The 22898-nt window shown below is 40.8% G+C and overlaps 1 protein-coding gene across 8 annotated transcripts in view; it reads left to right on the top strand.

Annotated features, from left to right (window-relative positions):
- Rad51b (RAD51 paralog B) overlaps window positions 1–16059 on the top strand; it is a 574154-nt gene extending 558095 nt beyond the window's left edge. For 7 of the 8 annotated variants that reach the window (XM_074067715.1, XM_074067716.1, XM_074067719.1 and 4 more), the window contains 2 exons: window positions 3211–3289; window positions 12517–16059. In XM_074067715.1, the coding sequence (XP_073923816.1) occupies window positions 3211–3289; window positions 12517–12533 (96 nt within the window). In that variant the 3' untranslated portion in view covers window positions 12534–16059. Of the gene's footprint in view, window positions 1–3210; window positions 3290–12516 lie in introns of those variants that run through there. The other variant, XR_012446125.1, reaches the window with a different exon arrangement.
- The last annotated feature ends 6839 nt before the right edge of the window (window positions 16060–22898 follow it).

The raw sequence follows: 22898 nt of genomic DNA, 5'->3' as shown, positions 1-22898 counted from the left end.
AGCTGATATTAAAGTACGTTTAGTTTCTTTTATTGCTATTTGATCTAAAGGGTTTCTATTTCTCTTATCTATATCCTCATTCTTTCTGACACAGTTGTAGTTTAGACACTTATCATCTCATCCCTAAATTATCACAGTAGTCTCCTAACTGGCTCCAGGCTTCCCATCTCTTGTTTTTCCATGTTAAAGTCTTTAATCAGGCTGCTCACAAATGTGACCAGTGGGCCACAGAACTTGGTGCCTATTGGGAATGCAGATTCTCAGGCCCATTCAAAGCCTGCTGAACCAGAATGTGCATGCTAGTAGGATTTGCAGGTGACTAATACCCACATTAAAGTTCAAGAAGTACTATCCTTTCTTCATGTCATTCCCCCATTGAAGGGTGTCATTAAACTTCACATGAACCCTTCCAAAAGTATCTCAGCCAGAAAATGATCCATCTTAATTTTCAGATGGGAGGTTTTTGACTAGAAAGTGTTAAATGCTCACCTGTTACTTCTACTCATTCACTCTGAGAATGATGAGCAAGTTTATCAAATAATTTTAGAGCAGGTATAAAAATTATCAAGATTTAACTAGAGACTTCCTTCTGGCAAAAACAAAGTATATTGTTTTTTGGTAAATGAGAGTTACAGGGTATTTGGAAAGCATGTGTGATGAGTTGATTGGAAATGTTCCTGTTATTTATTATGAACTTACTATGTGTTTGACACAGTGACAAGATTCTTAATTTAATCCTTACAATAATCCCATTAGGCAGGTGTTTTTAGTTTCCATTTTATATGTGAGGAAACAGACTCAAAAAGTTTAGGCTATCTAGAGTCACAGTATTGGTTAGCGTTCAGACTATCTTCTCATGACAAAGACGTTCAAAATACAGTGCTTGAGACAAGTGGCTCTGCCTGAGGGTACAGGTGACCTGGGTAGGAAGCACTTATGCTTTCTGAGGTCACCCTGCTTTCATCTCCCATGTTGCTTCAGCAGCAGCAGGATGTTGTCTGCATCCAGGCGGTTGGAACTGGTTCTGGCCCTTGGGAAGGCTGAAAGGGAAAGTGAAGGATATGCAATTTCCTTATGAAAGTAATCCATCCGGGAATTCTACCTGTCATTTGTATTCACAGGGCCACACCTAGTTGCAAAAGAGGCAGAGAAATGTGGAAATTTGCAGATTTACTAAAGGGAAGAAGGGGAGTGGCTACTAGTGGAAAACTGCAGGCTCTGTGATAGACACCTAGCTGATTAGTAGAAGAACTAGATTCCAACACCATGACTAAAACCCATGATCTTTTCACCCCATTATTCCACCGCTTCTCAAAATTGACAGTCAGTAAATGTTTGTTGAACTGAAATATTATGTGTAAGCCTTTTGGTTATTTGAAATTATTTCTTCCTTCTTCCGTGCTTCCCTGATTACCTAAGTCGTTCTGTGCCAAACTGTCAGTATTTTTGATGATGTTATTTTTATTTGTAATTCAAGAAGCTGGTATCCTTCAGTAGAAATATTACATAAAATAATCCATCAAATTTTAAAAACTTTTTATGAAACTTTGTTTCATACATGTTCATTATTTTATACGTTTTCATTATTTTATATGTTTTATAAAACATTTCATTATTTTATATGTTTTAAATAAACCAATCCAACCACCCATTGATAACCACTTGATACGTATTCCAGATATATTTATGTATGTATGCATACATTTTTTAACAAAGTGAAACTATACTAAATAAGTCATTTTTTAAACAATGTAGCATGAACTCAATAAATACTTCTTCATTCTGTCCCTAACTTAGCACCATGTAGCATTCATGGTAAACATTCAGAAAATATTTGTTAAATAAATGGAGAAATTTGATTATCTGTATATGTTCTTTGCCATTTTTCCCCTTCGGCATGTTTACACATTTATTTATGAATTCCATATGCTGTGAGGATTTTAGTCCTTTGTTAAATATGTTATAAATTTTTTTCCTTACTTACATTTAATGTTACTGTCCCTTATCAAAAGAAAAGAACCTAATTCCTAAGCATATAGTTTAACTTAATGAGAAAGATATCAGAATTTGCTTTATAGCAAATTTTGAAGAAATAAATGAAATGAATGCAATATATTAGGAGCAAAGTGCTAAATGCTCTTCAGTGAAGGTCCTACTCTATTTACATAAAAGATACATGATTGACTTATAAATAGACTGTGTCTATGAGCAACCAATTTTTGAGTCAGACAGCCTTGGGTCCGATCTAATTTCTGCTCCTCAGCAGCTGGGTGAATAGTCCACCAGTTCTTAGAGGTTCTGTAGAACCATGAGTTCTGATAATGGGTTATTGACACTGATTTTTTAAATACCGAATGACCATCTCCTTTCAAATAGCTGTTTGTCTTAGGAGAATCCCATTGCTCAGAACACTTCTGATACTTTGTTTTGGCTGCTGTGTGGATCAACTGTTGCTGCAACCATGCTTTATCACACCACCACCAAAAGTTTAATGGTATAAACAATCTTTATCTCACATGTATGTGGGTCTCCAGAGGAATAAGTATTTAGGCTAAGCCTGGTTGGCCAGCTCTATTCTAGGTATCTCTTACTACCCTGAGACAGCAGACTAGCTTGGACATATTTTTCTCTGACTGTCAGAAGCATAAGAGAACAAATGGAAATAATTGAGGCTTCTTGAGATCTACCCCACAATCAAGGGCCATGGAATGTGCACTGTAAAATAAGATAGAGAAAATATAGTCACACGATAAAGAGTGTGACTACAGACTTCGTGAAGGATGGGGACCTCCTCCTTATTTACCACTGCTTTGCCTTTAGGAAGTTATTTTGAATATTTCCAGCAATGGCAAATATTTTAAGGGTAGCTTTGAGGGTTTTTTTTTTTTCCTAATAGCTAAGCTTATAGATAAAATTAAAGAATCAGACTGGGTTTATCCTATTTAACAATGTGACAGAAAATAATGAGTCTTATTTCTGGAAGAATTGGTTCAAGAATATGGTATTCATTGGCAGAATATTTGAAATAAATGTCTTTCCAAGGTGACCACTTTGAAAAGATAACATCCACTTAGACATTTACTTTTAAAGTATTTTTTAAATAATAAACATGATGACTTCTAGTCATTCTGTGTCAAAGCAGGAGGAGGAATACACAGAAGCTCATTCCTAACCCCTGTCTAACTCTGGAAAAATATGCTTTCTATGCAGATTCTCATTGCCAAGTCCCCTCTGGCTCCCTTCACCTCATTTATCTACAGCATCAAGGAGGAAGGCCTGGTTCTTCAAGGTGAGAGACTTAGATTAAACCATCTATTTAAGCTGATTGTGCTCAGTGCTGCCCATTGCTAGTGGTAATTACTGCTGTGGTTCTTTTAGAAGCTATTTCAGGACAGACTCAAAGCCAAGGTGAATTGGCCAGCTATATTTACCCTTACAAGATCATGAGATTGGCAGTTGTGGTAAGAATTTGGTAGCATATTGAGGTGGGGATGAGGGAGAACTATAGGATTTAGTAACAGAACAGAAGGGCTGTGTGTGTATAGCTCAGTGGCAAAGTGCTAGCTCTGCGTATCAACTCCAGCACTGAAAAAAAAAAAAAAAAATCCACAATGGAACAACTGAAAAACAAGGGTCAAACTAAGAAATTGAGGAATGCTGTCACCTGTTTTCTTCACAGATCCTTTGGTGCAAACTGGACAGTAAATGCATAACACTATTATGGAGGAGCCTCTCCCATCTTGCTTCAAAGCTGCAGCACTATCTGGGCCTGCAGCCTACAGGAGACTGTGCCATGGCTCCAGAAGCCCTATTTCCCTGGCCTCCTTATGGTTACTCCATTTCTTTTCCTTGTGCTCAAGTCTCAGTAGGCCTGTCTGCTGGCTTTGCTGACATGGGCCTTGTGATATGGGTTTGACACTTGGAAGGAGCAGAATTCTTGCTCAAAGTGACCCCACGGTCACAACCTGGAACTCACTGATCAACAGTGATGGTTCATTCCCAGATGCTTGGGTACTCTGGTGGTTAAGAAAGTCTCCTAATTGCCAGGTCTTTGCAGAAAACAATTAGCATGCAGGAGTAAATCAAACACCATTAAATTAGAAGAATCAGCCCACAGGATCAAATGTTTAAAACTGCTTCATGGATTAAGAAGTGCTCCGGATACACATCTGACCCCAGTGTCAAGCAGGAGGCCCCACCCAGAGATGCATAGGTGAACATCTGGTCTTGACTTTAAAGGAGCATGTTGTCATTGCTGTGTATAGAAGGAATATCTGCCCTGTAGGATTTTGTGAGTTGAAGTTTTCCCCCAGGTTAGTGAAACAGGATAGTCCCTGCAGTAGCCCATGGAGACACATTGCATTGAAGAGAGTCCCAGCCAGGATTTTGTGGGCAGGCTGCATAGTTCCTGCTTCTGACTAAGACACAAGCTGCAGCTCTTCTCCTTTGAAAATGTCTGCTTCTCAATGGACTTGCCAAGCAGCATGTTTGTTTGGTACAGCTGATCTCCACAGCGGGGACTCTCAGGTCCATAGAAATTTGGGGTAAGAACTTCTGACCTTTGGCTCTTAGCCTTTGACTTATACTATCCAAGTTCCTTGGTAAATATTTTTTTTTAGCAATTGCAAATATTGTTTTCTGACAAAGAGGCAGAGATTTTAAGACCAGATTAAGCAAAGCAAACAACAGGCCCTTTTGTTACATACTCTTTAAGGGTGTATAACTAATAAGCAATCAGAAAGCTAGGTTTATATTTACCCAGTGCACAGTGTAGCTTTGAGCTCTTCATTTTTAGAGGCTGTCTTAAAAGATTAGAAGCCTAATAAATAACAAATTTAGATGAAGATTTCAAGAACTTCTGTGGAAGACCACAAGATAAATTCAGAGGAAAAGAATCAGTTTTATCCAGGTGGCTTGTATTGAAAGCCTTGATACAATGCTTGTCTTGATAAATAGTATTTCTAAGCCTGGTCCAATGTGGATACTGTTGGGGTATTTGTAGTAACAAGATTCACTGGGTTGCTCCCGAGGCTCATTGCTAAAATCATGATTTTGACAGAGAAGAGGAAATCATTTAGAAAAAATAGAAACTGTAAATACAGTGGATTAATATAGGTCAAAAATTGGCAAAGAATGGCTATTAGAAAAAAGGTAGAAAACAGGAGAGAAGGTGGATCACCAAAGGAGCAGTATGACCAGGGAAGAGGAAAATTCAGGAAGATGTCTTATAATGCAAGATCCCCAACCAGTAAATAAAAATGCCTAGGAAGCCTCACAACCTCACCTGGTTGCTTTCTAAGGTGTCTCCTCTGTTCCACTACCCACCTGCACTTCCCTTTGTGAGGTCTCTGGAGGCCTCAGAACCCATCTAACTCCTGTCAACAATGTGCTAAATACAACCTCTTACACTCCCTGCCCTCTTACTATGTGCTTCTGAGTCTTCAGCAGAAGGGGAGCTTTGCTTCCCAGAAAAATGAGGGGTCCTCCTTTATTGAAAAGAACCCTTGGGTTTCAGTGCAGCTGTGGTGTGATCTTGAGAAAATGTCTAGGGCACAAGTTTTATCAACTTGAAAATGAAAATGTTGATTCAGGACTTCACAAAGTGTGCGCATTAGTGAGCTATACAATGAAATTGATGAACTGCAACGAGCACTTTAGGAAGAAAGGAAGGAAAGGAGGAAAAATAGGAAGATATCAGATTATATCACATATTTTATCTTTTCATGAAATTTGTTGTGTGTGTGTGTGTGTGTGTGTGTACGTACACACACATGTTATGAGTTTGTGTATGAGGACCTCAGTATGATCTGTTTCCTTACTTGGGCTGCATAATCAGTCTGAGTGATATCTAAAGGCCTCTGGCTTCAGTCTTACCTACTTCTCCTGGGAGGTGATATACTTATCATTCATTCTAGCTCAGTACAAATGTACCCTTGAGATCTCTACATGCTGAAACATAAAGGCTTATTTTTCCCCTTTCTCCACCAGAAGACTGAGCTATAAGACACCTGCCCAATTCCCCAGGTTTAAAGCAGAAAAACCCTTGCTCCCTGGTTGGTAAACTTGCAGCGGTAGCATCTGACAAGGCCAAGACACTTTTCTGGTACGAAGGGCTACTCTACGTGATGTCCAGGGCTATTGTGGAGCTGGCACCTGGAGGTCTGAGTAGGATCTCCAACTCACATCTCCAGGGCACAGAGACAGAGAGGGGAAGAGCTGGGAGGCTGATGTGGGTCCTGTGCTACCAACCAAGAGTAGAGCCACTGCCATGTGGCTTGACTTCAGTCTCTTGGATAGAGCCAGGCTAGAGTGGTGGGAAAGAACACTCCGTGCAGGCTACCCTGGGGGCAAGACTGTCAGTGCCTTTATCTCTCAGCAAGCCCCAAGATTTCTACTGGCCACTGACTGGGAGTTTTTCTAATACCTGAAGCGCTCTGAGTACACAGGCACGGGGAGGGAATAAAAGGTGAGGGCAAAATGCGATTGACCAACTCCACAGGCCATTCCCCTCACTGGTTCTTAAGGATTAGAATGCTGAGAGGCAGCAACTGAGGGCTGGACACTCCTCCCTCCTCTTTGTTCACTGGGATGGAGGGACAATGAAAGGGCAGGCGGAGAGATTTCTCAGGCTGCTTTTTGAAACACTTGAAGGAGCCTGTGCATGCTATTGTTGTAGTAAAATAGAAAGCGGAACTATTCTCCTTTTGAGAAAAAAAAAAAAAGAAAAGAAAGAAAGAAAGAAAACCCACCCTCTTGGCATCTTCAGGAGGCCACCCCACCCAGGCCATTAACATGGTAATACCATCCTGTTTGCATCTTCTTTGTCTGCCCTGAGTTTGTCTGGGATCCTGGCCTCTCGTGGCCAGGCTCTAGACCCTGGAAATACTTGGGCCCCTAAGGAGAGGGAGCACACAGCATCCACCAGTTTCCTGATGGTTTAGCCTCTGAGAGGGGGCCAGGTAGGGGCAGAGGGAGAGTTCAGCCCTTTGTACTACTGGAATGGGAAAGATGGGGGTGAGAAGGAACTCTGAACTCATTTTTCCTTTTCCTCCCCCATGGAAGGTCTAGTGCCTGCCAGTAAAAAAGCTCATAGGAGGCGGCTAGCCAGAGTGAGGTGGAGGGGTGCCCCATCTGGTGGCAAGGTAAAAGCAAGAAGTTGATTTTTGGGATCAGTTTTAATGGGGTAGGCCCCCAAAACAGCTGGCTACAAATGGGAAAGGAGAGTTTACTGTGAACTCCAAATCCACACACATCTGTTCTGGTAGTGTCCTTTGTCTCCTCAGTAAGCCCCAAATGTTGTGCCACCCAGACCACAGCTGGGACTGTAATGGGAAATAGCCAGGCTGTGCTGCTGATGCTGCAGGAGGTTCAGGGAAAGCCAGTGCCAGGTCTTCCTTGAGCCAGCACCTAAGGAGGGGTCTGGCTAGCCAGAGAATGGAGAGACTGGACCGGCAGGGCCTGCTGTTTACTCCTTTGCCTTACATTCTCCTTTCCTCAGGAATCCAGGGAGTGGTTGAAAAAACAGAAAGTTAAGTTGTTTTGAGCAGGGCAGAAGATACTTTCATTTCCCAGCAAGACCAGAGGTGTGTTTCTTACACTGTTTTTATAAAACTAGGGTCAGGTGTGAGGTTGGAATTGAATTCTGATGCTGTCTTCTACTAATTTAGGATTGAATAAGCAGCACAACACTTAGGGGGTGTGGACCTAAAACTAGCTTTAACCACTTAAGATAGGGACTCCAGAGAAATCAGAAAACCAAGAAATCAAGTGGTTTGTTGTTGTTGTTGTTGTTGTTTTAAGAGCTGGAAAACTGTGTGCCTCATCTTTCTGGCTTTGCTTTTATAATCAAGAATGGTTTGGTCACCTTTTGAAGTGTTTCAGTGAAGACATTAATCTTCTCTACTTGTTCCCTTGTCACAAACTTTGGTTAAATTCTCCTACCCCATTTTCTTAGCCACTGAGCCAACTGAATGATTTATTGAAAAACTCTTTCCCCCTAAACATTTCCATCTGAACTGCTCAGATTTCAGTTTGAATCAATAACCACCCAAATGTTTTCTGCCTGGTGGACTCAAAGTGACCCAGAAGATTCTCAGTCTGTTTCCATCCAGGTATGGAGGTGTCTGCATGGTAAATACCTCCCACACACCTGACATAGCCTGGCATTCTTGTGGAAGCCTGGGCAGAAAGCCCTGGGATTCAAGGGTGAAAAGAGCACAAACTCTCCTCAAAGGTCATGGAGAGAAGGGCAGACCTGTTACATTGTCCCTGGCCTTCCAGGTACCACTGCTGCCTTAGAAAACTCATCCAGGCCTCTAGGTATGGAAAAATGAGAAAGGCTGCTCACCTGCCCAGTGCTCCTCTCTCTTAACTTTCACTTCATCTCCCTTTTCTCCATGACATCTTCACACACTGCCTTGTTCACTTCCTGATTATTAGCCTCACAGAAAGATCTCCTTATCATTGTAGAACCTAGGGCCATGCATATACTAGGCAAATGCTCTACCACTGAGCTATACATACCCCCAGCTTGAAAAATATTTTTAATACAGAATAGTATAGAAAATCATAAAATGTTAATATTTCATGAATCTAACATCAGAATTAACACATGTTGAAATTTTTCTGCCATTGGCTTCAGACTTTTTTTAAATTACAGAACTATAATTTGACAAAGTTCAAAACCCCTTTGTATATACCTTTGTCCCTAATCTAATCCTCCTTCACCAACAAAAGTAAAAGCTCTCCAATTTGGTGTATTTCCTTCCCCTCCATTCTTAAAAAATTTTCTACCTATATGTGAATCCATATATAATATATTGATTTGTTTTGAGTGAATTCTAAAATTTGTATAAATGGTTTATCAGCCACATTATTTCACACCTTGCTTTTGTCCTTAGACGTGTTTTTACATTGACACACTCAGATCATGTTCTTTCACTTTAGGTATCCACTTCCATTGTATAAATATACTAAATGTAATATACCCCCTTATTTATGGAAATTTTGATTATTTGTAACAATAAATCTCTTTGTACATGTCTCTTGATAGACAGGTATGAGGGTTTCTCTTGGTATATATCAGAAATGGAATGACTTGTCAGAGGTTATATACATTTTCATCTTTACTATTATTCCCAAATTGCTCTTTAAAGAGGATTATCAATTTATACTCCCCCTGAAGGTAGTGAACCAATTTCTAAGCAGCTGCACATAATTATATGTTTGTTGTCATGTTCCTCTGGCCAGTTTTCTTATGCAGTCTTCATGGATGGGTCTTCTGCACAGTATATGTTCCATACATGTACCTGGATGATTACTGATAAAAATTACTTCACTGCTCCTAATGTCAACTTAGATATATTTTCCAAAAAGAGAGCTTTTAGTCTTATCCATCACCTTGCTCTTCAGGTGAGTAAACTGAATTCCAAAAAGGTAAAGTGAGATTCACTGCCTCAAAATTGGGTTTGTAGCCTTTTCCAAATATTCAGCCTGAGCCTAAGATTTTAGAAAATCAGAAATGGGTTTGGACCCTCTACTCTTTCATCATGGCAGTCCCTATAGACACTTATCTCTCAAGCTTTGTAGGCCTCTGTCTACATACTCCATACCCATCCTGAATCTTGACTCTTGAAATTTTAAGCAAAAATAGGTCAGTCACACTGTTATATAAAGATCCTTCAAGAAATTTCCTGAGAGCAGTTAGGTTATGAGTTTGACTGGGTGTAACCACTACCTAAACTAATAGTAGTGTAGAAGATAGAAGCTTATTTATTTCTCTCTTAGCACTGTAAAGGAATGCAGTTTTGAGCTGGTGTGGCAGCTGGGATTTATATTTTTGTTCAGGGAACCAATCTATTAGCTGTTGCTCCATTGAACTGAGGACGTAGCTATTATTGTCAGTGTCTTCAGAATGCCTCAGCATCATGTCCTCCATCCAGGCAGCAGGATTTGTGTGGAATAGAGAATGGCAGTAAGAGGGAAAGCATCTGCCTCCCTTTAAGGACACTGACCACTTTATTTCTGCTTATGTCATGTTGGCCAGTCTGTAGCTATATGACAAGAAAGACAGAAAATGTAGTTATTAATATGGTTATGTGCCCAGATAAATTTGGGGGCTCTATTAACATGAGAAAAAGGAAGAGAATGAACATTTAGTGCCACAGCCCTTTTAGAGGAGCCCATTTGTAAGACTCGTCCCCTGATGCAATAGTACAGACCCTGGGACTGAGCTTTTGAGTAATAGAGTTATATTGAAATACAGCATAAATATCGTATGTGTTAAAAATGTTCTGTTTTTAGTTCCAGAGTCTAGAGCAGACGAGTAGTGTATCACCTTCAGTTACTCCACCAAGGATAAGTACCCAAAAAATCTTACCCCACCCCGTATCCAAAACGGAATCTCCCTCAGGCAGGAACTTTAGTTGTGTGTTGCAAATATGTGAGAAAGAAACTTGGATGAGAGCTACTAACACTTATAGCACAAAGTAGGGTATGAACTTGGGTCCAAAGTCATAGACTAAACACATTTTTTTCCCAAATGTTTTTCCTGCCTACACTTTTTATTTTTTTTCAAACATGGAACAAAATATCGGTTGAAATAAGGTTATAGAGAAAAAATTTATTCCAAGACCTGGACTATAGTTAGAATGGATCCACTCTCCTCTTTTAGAACCTGGAAGCCATTAGCAGAGTTAACAGTTTACATTTGCAAAAATGCCCAAGTAATAATACCAAAAGATGTTAAATCAATTCAGGTTGTTGATTTTTCTCTGAAAATCCCTTCCAAGAGGACTTGGTGTTCTTTCTGGAATATGATTTAAGTTCCATGTTAGTTCAGTTCAGCAAGTATTTATTGAGCATCTATTATTTGCAAAGCATGGAGAACAACAAGTCCCTAACTTTTAGTAGCTTAAAATCTATTTAGGGAAGATGTAGTTAGGTAAGCTTAATCAAAAGCGAATTGTGACACCTGTACCAAGCTTCAACCAGTGAGATAGGGAAGGATAAAGAATAGATTCATTCCAACTAGTATCCCTGAGGGAGACTCCTGAGAACATGTGGAGCTTGAACTGGATTCTGCTTCTGAATACTAACAAAAACTGCACTCCATTGTTTCTTGACAGAGGCCAGTTTCTTTTACTGTTTGAAGACAGATTTGGGGATACTGGAGAATACTGATTAGTTCCATCACTAATGCTTATTAGTGACAAATGTTGAATCATGCTGACTAATGTGTTCTAAATGGATTGACTCAACAATAAAGGGAACATTGAAAGTCAAGAGTTCAGGTCCTGAATCTCACCATGTGATAAGATGTAAATCACTTAGTCTCTTAGTAATTAATGTTGTTTGTTTGTTTTGTCAATTAAAATTTTGCTCTCCCCAAGAATCCAATAAGTCACTTTGACTAGTAAGTGCTTTACAAACCTCAAGGGTAACAGAAATGCTTAATAATAGCTACCAGGATAGGCTTATGCAACCTTGGGTTATTTATAATACATACAGAATCAGAACATCCATTACATGCTGCTCACTAACCATGCGAAACCTCCATTTCCTCACACATGCCATGAGAACTGACAAACAGTGAACTGCCCTCACAAAACTGACAAATAGAGGAGCTTTTGAAAAGTCTTCTGTCTACCTACTGGGGCGTCTGTGTCTTTTGACAACAAATGTCGCCACAGAACTAAGAGCTTGCATTGCATACACAGTTCTTTCTCTCTTTTGACATCTCCCCAGCTAGACTGCTTGAGAACCTGGCCTTCCATGTCCAGATGTTTACTGAATTCTGAAGCCCCCCCCCCCCCCCCCCGCCCAAGGGCCCAAGTTCTTTTGTTGCTCTCCAAATCATTTCCCACAGAGACTGACCGATGTTCTGAAGGAGCCCTTCAATAGGGAGAATAAATGAAGGCAGATGAAGACATGACCCCCTGAGGTTTGCCCACATCCACCCTAACAAAGGGGCTGAGGCACAACCTTGTAAGGAGTGTTTTGGTCAGCAGCATCCCTATGAGAGGCCAAGTCTCCCCCACAGGGCTAATTTCAATGGCTACCATCATAGTGGAAGTACTGGGCATTTGTTAAGGGCTGTGGTGTGCTAGGTGTAGCACAAAACATCTAAATCATGGTCTCCGGCCTTTGTGAAGGCTTCCTGACTACAGATGGCAGCTGGCTTTCTCAGGGCAAACTTGGGGATAGTAGAGAAAGCCAGAAAGGGGCTCCTGAATGCTTGGATGACCTTTTCCCACCCAGTACAGATGGACTTCCTCTTTGTCTATAGCTGTTGGCAGTCAAACCAGAGCTTTGAGATCTCAAATGTCCCCTCCCCTTCGCCTGTACTATTTCTGGGTGTCTCCAGTGTGCAAAATGGTCAGCTGGATGGGTAACAGGTATGGAAAAGGACTGCTGCTGTAGGGAAATTTTATTTAGATTGCTGGTGGGACATTAGTGTGTTTCATGACTTTTTTTTTTCTTCAAACTTTTTCTCTTTCTCTCTTTTTTTCCTTTTAGGTCAACAGAGGCCATAGGGATACTGTGACCTTTGTCTAAAGCTGATGGGGGCGTAGTTTGTGAAGTGAAACAGGACCATGCTGCTTGGAAGAAGGAAACGGAAGCTAACATAATGAGGATTAATTAGTTGATTGCTGTTGAGATGGTAACAGATTTGCTCCTAGACCATTGAACCAGCCATTTCAGACCTAGCAGGGAAGGTGAAGATGAAGAAGCCTTTGTTCAGATCTCTAGATGTATAGGACTGAGGCCTTTGCCCCCATGGGATGTCAGCAGCCATAATAATAATAATTTGCACTTATATAGCACCTTTCAGCCTGGCACCTCAAAGCGGTTTAACCACATTAATTAATTAAAGCCCATAGTCCCCCCTAGGGAGAGGAGGAGGATGGCTAACAAGATTTGTAATTGCAGGAGGGAACATTTCCAAATAAAGTATTGTCCACCAAATAAAAAGAGTAGGTGTAAAGGAATTGGGGTCTCCAAAGAGTAAGTGATTTAGAAATGAAATCATGGAATGATGGGGGAGGCTGGGGGCGGGCATGGGCATGGGGGTCTGCTCCTGTGTCAAAGGGAGGTCGATGGCCAGAGAATTCACTGACAGTTTCAGATCCAACCATGAAGAAGAACATGTGTGGTATTAGTGGCATTTGGAAGGTCATTAGTAGCATAACTATTGTAGTGTAAATTCAAGTTTCACTGGTATATTGTGTATTGCTTTGCAGAACAAAGAGTGAGATTCAGTGCAGTATTTAATAAAGGATGAAATGATTTCTATAGATTTAAAGCCCAAAGCTGGGCCACGCAATTAACAAATAAATCAATTGGTGACCCATGGGATAATTTAGTTCTTTCCAGCAGAACACCCTCCTTACCAGCTCCTACTGCCCTAAGGCTTCTGGCCAAGGCATCAGGCTGAGTTCTTTCGTACAATGTCTGGGGGCTTCAGCCCTTCAAAGTTAAGCATTAAACCTTCCCAGCCTTTGGCATTGGGTCCCTCCTCACCAAGTTATTAGTAACTCCAAGATGTCTGCTATAAAATCACTCTGTACCTGCTTCCCCTTCAGAGATTTTAAGTGCCTCAGGGGCTAGAATCAACTCATATCCTCCTATCAGTGCCCCACAGAAGGCTGTGCACAAAGTTGGAAGGGACTGATGAAGAATAGTTGGAAGACTGAGCTTGTTAACAATTCAGTAATTGTTGAGTACACACCAAGTGCTCAGGTGATGCTCAAAAGCAATAGGCTGTGTGCCCTGTCCTAAAGAAATGCATTACTAGAAGATTCAAAACCAGTAACTACAATATAAAGCAGAATAAAACAAAAGTACAAAGACAGATACATGTCTAGACCCCATTCTGCAAAGGCAAAAGTAAGAGCATCTTAGTGGGCTAGAGTTAGAGAAGGTATTCCCAGGAAGCAAACAGGTGTCCTGGGCATGGGAAAGTGGGAAAGATTTGGATAGACCTGGAGGCCGGTGTTCCAGGCTGATGCCATGTGCTTCTCTCTGAGCAAGGTACATTTTGAAAATGTGTAATCTTCTGCAGAATGTTTGTAAAAACCAAGCCAAGCTTTGCAACTGATTAAATAGAAAATTCCATGAATTCTTAGGACACAAATTGACTAATTTCAAACATGAAAATGTTAAGAGGTGCTCAAGTTGCTTTTGCTGAAAAGCAGGGACTCCTTACTTAAGCCCACAAATTAACTAAAAACAAGAAAAGCTTGGCATTTTTGTCTCGATTTTGTATCTGTTTTTGCTCTAAGCTACTCTCTTTACAGTCACTTTACAATCACCTTGGATTCCACAAAGGACAGAATTGATAGCATCTTTATGACAAAGGGCTAAAACTTCCCATAAGGAACAGTGGAATGTATGGGACAGACCACCCCTCCAAATGAGGACAATTACCTATAATGATGAGGCTGCATCCTGGAACAGGAATAATCACCTCATGGGAACTAGATCACTCCCCTCAAGTGATGACAGCAATAGCATCTTCTCTGGAACCCCTCTGAGAACCCTTGGACTGAGATCATGGTCAACCAGATCGTACCTGTGCCTGGGGTTGTTTAACTATGTTTACCTTTGTCCCCTGCGTCTAGTTCTTTTGTCTGTTTAAAACTATAGCTTCCCACAGTATGCCCTGAGCCATGTAATATACCTCCTTTCTCTGCCTTCACCATTCCTCTTTATTTGGTGTATAGGGGCATGTGTGCAGACCTGGCATATAGAATCTTAGGATTTTTGGACCTTGGATCCAAAACTCCAGTTTCAAAAGAAGTATTTGAGAAGTTAGTGATGGAATTTAGTACATACTAGCCCAAAATATGAGACAACGGAAGCAGAAAGGTCACTGTCTCCTTCCTCCTTCTTCTTTCCCCTGAAGCAGGTCATAAAACCTAGCTGTCTTTCCCCTGAACTAGATCATAAAACTTTATTCCAGAGGTGCCCTCCTTATACCCGGAGGAAAGGAATGTCCTTTTCTCTGAAGATACAGGGATGCAGAGAAGAATATGGACAAACAGGCCTTGCTAAGGTCCCCCCTAGTTTATGGCTAGTAGATCATGCCCCTTTATCCTCCAATTATACTTCTGTATGACTGTTCACCTAAGCATAAAACCCCACAGGTTTGCAGGGGGTGAGGAAAAGATCTCACTTCTCCTCTCCTACAGTTTCTGGTGCCCACCAGTTCAGATAAACTTCCCCTTTGTAGCTGTTGGCAGTCAAGCCAGAGCTTCAGGACTTCAACTCCTGATGTGCACTATGTTTCTGGGGAATCTCCAATGTACAAAGAGGTTGGTTTCAGACCTAGCAGGGAAGGTAAACATAAAGAAGCCTTTGTTCAGGTCTGGAGATGTATAGACACCCCACTTGTTCTGGAGACTGCATGTGAGATCCTGAGACAACTGACTGAAAGCCAATGGAATAAAAATTCTTACCCAGGGAAGCTTCCAGAATTACTGTAGTGCCTAGTTGAAAGAGGAAGGCAGAAGTTTCCTCTTGTTTTTTCCAAATTCATGTTAACAGGAGAAAAACACTTATTTTGACTGTGACTCTCTGGTTTAGGGGTACCCATTTGTTACCGATCCTTTCCCCCTATAGATAGCTTTTTCTTTATTTGTCTCATTTTGGGTGCCTGGAACTTGACTTGGCTTTCCACCTGTCAGAGCACATGAGTTGTCAGTTTTGCATGTGCAACAGCCAACTTCAGGATGGGGATTGCAAGAATATGGCCAGACAGAATCTAGGTTGCACCCCATTTGGAACCAATGTACCTAGAATTACCAGCTCTCAGGGGGTTATTTGTATCTTTCTTTCTTCAGGCACCCATTGAGATGATTCTGGATCTGGCAAGGGCTATATCTTTTTTCTTCTCTTTTGAGAACATCTGTTTCATCCAAGGTTAAGTCATTAAAAAAAAAAAAACTGGTTTGGGTTCTAAGTTACTTAAAAGATAACTTTGGTTTAAAAAAAAAAAGGAATGACCCAAACATTGTATATGCACATATGAAAAAAAGAAATTAAAAAAAAAGAAAAAGGTAGATACATTTATAAACTTTTCTCCTGTTAATCTGTGTTTTGTTATAGGACCATCAGCCATGAGCCTTGCAGAAGATGAGGAAAGATATCACTTTCCTCCTCTATCTTGGGAAAGATATCATTTATTATCTATAACTCTTAATTCGGTCTCTTTCCACTTTCACAGCAGAGAAAAGCTAAATGTTCACACATTAAAATAGGTCACTTGAAAGTGAGCAGATAAGAGGAAGACATGCTGATCCCAAATGTCAAAGACTAAGTGACTTTCCCCTGAAGCTCCTCTTTTGAGCCCAGAAAACTCTAAGATAGTACTCTACACCTAGTGGTTGACAAATCCATAGTCCTGTCCTGCTCCAAGACCCCCGAGCCTTTCGCTACATGCCATGCTGCCGGGACAGGTCAGAGTATTGTTTGTGCACACTGAGCACATGCCAATGCCTGATAAACTGGGCATTCACAGTCCCATTTGTCTTGTGAGGTATCTGTTCAGTGTTCCTTCTTCGCTGATGAAGAACCAAGGCAAAAGAGATCCTTCCTCTTGCTGGAAAGGATGTAATAGGATCTGAACCCAAGCAGTCCCACAGCTCCAATCTCCCACATCTTGCCCATGTAGTATTTCTGTTCATAGCTGTTGCGGCTTTTTTATTCATCCCCAGTTTACTAAAGTACTCAGCACAATGTTCTACACTCAATTCTGTAGGAAGTTGGTGAATATTTTCCAAATAAAAGAGTCATTGGGAGCAATACTAGTGGTTTGATCTTGTGCTCCGAAAAGTAGCTGTACAGGCCTGGGGCATGGAGCTAAGAAGACAACAGAGGCATCACCACTGCTGCCTTCTTCACTTTTCACCACTAATAAAGACTAGGTGTGCAAGGAAAAAGACACAGGGTATTCTTCTCCATGATCTAAAAACTTGCCAGGTTGGTATACCACCCATGACATGCTAGCAAGGTATCTTGTATTGTTACTTTCATTGAAAGTAATTAGTGATGTAATTGTGTGTGTGTGTGTGTGTGTGTGTGTGTGTGTGTGAAAGTCAGACATTGTCACCCTAATTGTCTAGGCTCCTCTACTCTGTTGAGATAATACAATCTCAGAGAATATTCAGTAATGTCTCTGGATTAACTCAGAGATGCAGAATTATATGCATTCTGTCTTTTAGGTTGTGTGTTTTGAGCACAGCCAAATTACTCAAGAGACAGGATGGTAAAAGTTTGTCCAACAAAACCAGATTGGGAAAGAGAATTCTGGAAATGGAGGATAAGGATTTAGATAATTGGGGAGAAGTGGGCAAAAGCAAGGGGAGATGAAAAATACCTGATCCTGACCAAAACAAACTGTGGTCTTAGAACCACTTGAAAGTGTCATTTTTTTTTTTTCCAAACTTTAGTTTCAAAGTCATCCCCATCACTTTTATCCTATGGCTGTGGAAAGACCTCCTTTATTCTGCTACAGAATTCAGAGGTCTCTTGCTCTAATAGAGCTCATTATCATAAGTATGACAGAAAACAAACTGCTATTGCTCTGAATTCTGGTGAAGACAGGGCTTAGATGAAGCATAAATTTTCCAGCACTCCAAATATATCTGGGAGGGGGAAAAATAAATCACTGGATGTAAATTATTAACAAATAACCTCCCAAATCTCAGTGACTTAAAGTCTGTGCAAGCCTGAGAAAGTCTCCAGGCCCACTCTCCTCCCTTGGTGATTCAGTATCAATGTGCACTTCCACAGTTGCCACCTGAGAGGAGAGAGAGAAAGAAAGACCAAGGTCAAACACTGGCAATTAAATTCTTCCCCCAAGAAGTGTGATATACATTACTTCCATCTGCAGGGCTATGCAGTCATGCAGCCAGGCCTAACTCAAAGGAAACAGAAAAGTACAAATTTCTCCTGTATTAGGAAGAGAAGGACAACTGGATATTAGTGAATTTGTAACATCTACCACATAATGCTATTCCCAGCAGGCTGTCAAATGTTTCCTTTCTAATTCACTTATATGTACTGTTCTCTTGGATTATCTGGCATATGTCAAAAATCTACAGTGTAGTGTTGAGGAGGGGAGACCAAATGGTTTTATAGCCCATTTTTGTCTGCAGGACCTTTATTGAGAAAGGAGTAATCATGAAGGACCAGTTAACTCTAGGTATTTTTCCCTTCATGGTATCAGACACTAGTAACACTGAGAAAGGATAGTGGGTTAAAGGGAACTATAGACTGGTTTCAGTACATTTAAGATGAAACAACCAGCTTTGAGTTGTCTGGGACCATCATGCTTTGTGTGAAAAGGCTTCTGGAAGTATGCCCTTCCATTCCACTCCTCCCTTTCTTACCAGACATGATTCAAATTCCCTTTAAAGCCCTGTGACTTTTCCAGAAAGCAGCAGCTCTCCCTGCAACAGAGAGAAGGGGGGAGAGGGAAAAATAAAAACTTTCCTTTATTCTTCCAATAATGAATTCCTGCTCTAAGTGGGCTGCCTCCATGTGTTTTCAGTCAAGTGCTGATGGCAGCCTCACCAGAGGACACATCCAAGAGACTGTGGACATAATAGATGAGGTCTTGTATTGACAAGAGCTGCGCTTGGTTTTCTGTCCAGAAATTTCAGTCCTCCTGAGTCCTGAAATCAGAGATGGGGAATGAGTCATGAGATCTTGTTGGTGAACCAACATGGCTGCCACACCTCTTTGCTCCCTTTAACTAGGTAAAAAGACATGGTTTCAAGGCTTTTTTTTTTTTTTTTTTTCAGAGTGATTTGTGGATCCACATTTTAGTAACTTAAAAGGGACTTTCTAAAACCAAATAAGTTCTTGGTAGATGCCAAGACTTCCTTTCTTCAAGACCTAAACATAGTCTTGGTCTACTCTGACATCCCAAGAACAGGAGAAATCAGGTCACACCATTTCTTGCCTACAACCTAATCTCAAGTGCAAAAACAGCTTCTGAGTAAGCCATGGCAGTAGACCACATTTGCTAAGAGAGCCAGCCTACTCATTGTCCCCAAAGAAACCCACCTACAAGGAACTCCTATAACTTTTAGTTATAATTGGACTCTTTTTAGTTAGAAAAAGATTCTTAATTACCTCAGGTGAAAAGGTGATGTGTGTTTTTAAAGATATGAGCAACGTGGGATTGGAAAGCCTTTAGGAGGGAGGCAGCCCTAAGGATTATCATCCTGATATCTGTTTTTCTCTGTATACTTCTCCTGTGTACTGTAGTTCTACTTACTGAAAACTTAAGTTTACATATGACTTGTCCTGGAGTCCCTAGCTCCTTAGTTTACTCCCCATTGGCTTTTTTCCTTGGTTAAAATTCCCAAAGAACCTGATTGCCTCAGGTTCATCTTATTGTTTTGTTTCAGATAGCATCGTTGATCACTAGCCAGTCAGTTGTGGGCTGAGGAAGTCACTGAAAACATGGCTGCCTGAGCATCAGAACATGCAGGCAAGGCTGCTTCCATTAGAGGGCTGTGAGAGGGCAAGGCAATTATGAACTCTAGTGTATTCTATATCCTCTAACTGCATTGCTATAGGACACCCGTTCTCTCTCTTGCCTCTTCTTCCTTCCTATCCAATCACTGTAGACCTGGCCTCACACCCTGTCAGAGTGTCCTTGTCAGTGTCCTGCTTCTCCCCTGTTGAAGTGCCCAAATCAGAGGTCTAAAAGTGGTGAGTGGGGAGGAAGAATTCAAGATTTATTTAAGAATATAAGAAAGATTGGGGAAGGTGTGGAATGAAAATAAAACCCTCTCAGCTAAAGAAAGTCTAGTTTCCACTGTGAGGCCCAGGTACTTTTCTCCCCAATCCTCAACAATTTCTCTTTCTCCCAAATCGTACATCTGCAAAAGAGAAACTTCCATCGAGGAAACCCGACTGAACAAATGGGAAAACACTGTCTTCACTGATCTCCCAAACCATCTCTGAACCTATATTCTTGAATAACAAGTCCCAATTTACTATCAAACTAAGGTTTAGAACACAAGTGAAGGACTAAATTTGGATAAAATTTTGGCCAACTGTGTTATCCCAAGATGCCTCAGTGCTCTTTGTTTAAAGTTATTCACAAATCTTCAAAATGGCTTTAGAAGATTAGTTATGTGTGGGGTTGTCCTCTTTAGAGAAATCATACTCCATGTGAATTCAGACATCAATCAAAAGACTGGGGAAAATTGAATTATGATTCTAGGTTTCCCCCCTTATACGCTAGACAGCATTACCTTTGCACTTCATCAGAAAGGTAAACATGTAACACAAACCATCTGCCTTTAAATTTCAGAATTTCCATTTTCCTAGTGGACATGAGTCTGTGAGTGAAGTAGAGGCAAATCTAAACATTTCCCTGCCCTTTCCTGAGCTCTGGGTATGTCAGCATTGATTAAATCACCTCTCAAACTTATCCTGTGGCTTACACTTTTATCTTCTGACTAAAATTGCAGTGTTCCCCTTGGAGACTCTGATGGTAGGGAAGGTAACTCTGGTGGTGTTTCTAAACCTGCTGCTGTGGGATTCTAGAGCCAGTTCTTCTGGATCACTTCCAAATCCCTGCTCATTCCGTTTAGAATCTGATGTTGACGTCTATTGCCATTGGCTCCCCTCTGGCACCTGAGAACCCATCTGGGGTTTGTCTAGCCTCTCATGCCAATACCATCATCCAAACTCCACGGTTATTTCCAATCTAACAGCTTGGAAATTGATACAAAGATGGAGCAGAAGCCAGTTTGGCTTTCTCCCAGTATCTCAAGGCCCCTCAGGGGTTAATCAGCAATTACCTATTGGTGTCAATAGCATAAGCCTCTCTGACTAGAACACCTGGTGGAGACCCACAGGAAGACTTAAGATAAAGTAAAATTTGCAGCAAATTTTCCAGCCATCACTGTTTAAGCTGGATTCAGACTCTCCAGACAAAAACAGCTTGTTAAAACCAACCGACTAGCTACACAGACCTATAGCTTTCATTGTTCCTTAGGCTGCCTTGGGTTTTACTAATATTTTTCATGCCCACATCTCTCCAAAGTCTCCTTATGCTGCAATCCTCGAGCAACAGGGTTTAGCGAAATGGTCTGAGTTTCATCTTCCTGGTAGAATTATTTCGTTGCATCTTCTCAGCTCTTTCCTCACCCTCACAGTCCATCCTGATGGCGGGGTTCGTGCTGCTAGAGAAATCATAGATCTCAATTGGCGCTGCTGACAACTTGGGTTAGGAGGTAACCCAAATGGCCTGGGGCATCAGATTGTGAGAGGGTAGATGAGAGAGGTTAAGGAAGTTGGACAGAGGGCACATGAAAAAAATTAGTTCCTATAGTCTGCTTAGGCTGCGCTAAGAGAATACCATAGACCGTGTGGCTTAAACGACAGAAATTTTTCTCACAGCTCTGGAGGCTGGAAGTTCAAGATCAAGGTACTAGCAGCTTGGTGTTCTCCTGGAGCCTCTGTCCTTGATAAAACTAACCTTTACTCGGTAGAAGGTGCCTTTGCTTTTGTCTTCACATGGCTTTTCATCTGTGTATGACCTCCTAGTGCCTCTTCCTCTACTTACAAGGACATCAGTCATATTGTATTGAGACCCCATCCTGCTGACCTTGCTTAACCTTATTCACCTCCTTTAAAAAAAACAAAAAACCCTATGTCCAAACAAGTCGCATTGGATGTGAGTTCTTAAACACATGAATTTTGAGAGAACATAGTTCAGTCCATACACCTGCCATAACTATTTTCCTCAAAAGATTATTTCCTTTCCTTTGACACTGCCCTTCTAATCTGAGTAGCAGAAAAGTAGATGTTGCCTAAGAAATGCAGATGTGACAGTGTGCAGTTTGAGAACTGTTAAGCTGGGTAGGGGGTGCCTAGACAAGAAGAGTGAAAAGATGGATAATGGGTGACTAGGTGATGTGTGGGATAGCTGGATGGATGAATGATGGTTTTTGTAGCATGTTGATAGCCCCAGGGCAGAAATCACATTCTGCTTCTTTGGAATTTCTACAGTACAAATGTTGTAAACTGAAATAGGCATGCTGAACAGGTAACAGAGTTGCAAAAAAGAGCTCAGGTGCAATAATAGGGAGCAGTGGGGACTGACAAAATGAAGAGAACATGCTCTTGTTAACATTTGCCATATATGCTTCACTTGGTCAGTTTTCCTGGCCGATATATGGGATGGAATATGGCAGAGATGTGGTAAGGAAGTGAGTGAATAGAGGCGTAATGGTGTTGAAAGGGAAAGCTGGGAGCTTTAATTTCATCCACCCCTACTTATTTTTGTAAAGAAATTAAGAGCCAGTCAGGTGTAGAGGGTTTCCTTTTGGATAGCAAAAGAAAGGAAGGATTTTTAGGCACAATAATTTGTTACAGATAATATATTGTTACCTCCTTAAGGAAAATGGTATAAGCAGGATAACTGAAATTCTTTTTATTATTTTAATTTATTGCTAATTTTAAAGTTTGAATTTTTGTTTTGCAAGAGAATGTATTCATGCATTGCTCACATAATTGAAAATTTCCAGAGTCTTTCGATGTGGAAATGTTTCTTTTGTGAAGGTAGATCTGTAGGAAGCCTGGTAAAATTATGATGACATAAAGAAATAAAAATGAAAGATTTTAGGAACAGGAATACTCTGATTCAAAGAAGATATATGCTGATTGTAAATGACTCCTTTCTGGTAAATCATTTAAAAGATTCTCTAGACTCATTGCCCATATCTCTACATCAACTATTACTGAGTTTAAATGCTAATGCGTTTCCCTGGAAAGGATGCCTTGCAAGGGTGAAAGCAACTAAACTTAGCTTTAAAATTCCCTTATTCAGACTTCTCATTAATTCGAACTGACATTCCTTCTCAATTGGG

This window comes from Castor canadensis, chromosome 3 (genome assembly GCF_047511655.1).
Source record: "Castor canadensis chromosome 3, mCasCan1.hap1v2, whole genome shotgun sequence".
NCBI classification, from domain to species: Eukaryota; Metazoa; Chordata; class Mammalia; order Rodentia; family Castoridae; genus Castor; species Castor canadensis.
Note: the sequence above shows the minus strand (reverse complement) of the source record. Positions and strands in the feature narration are given on the sequence as shown.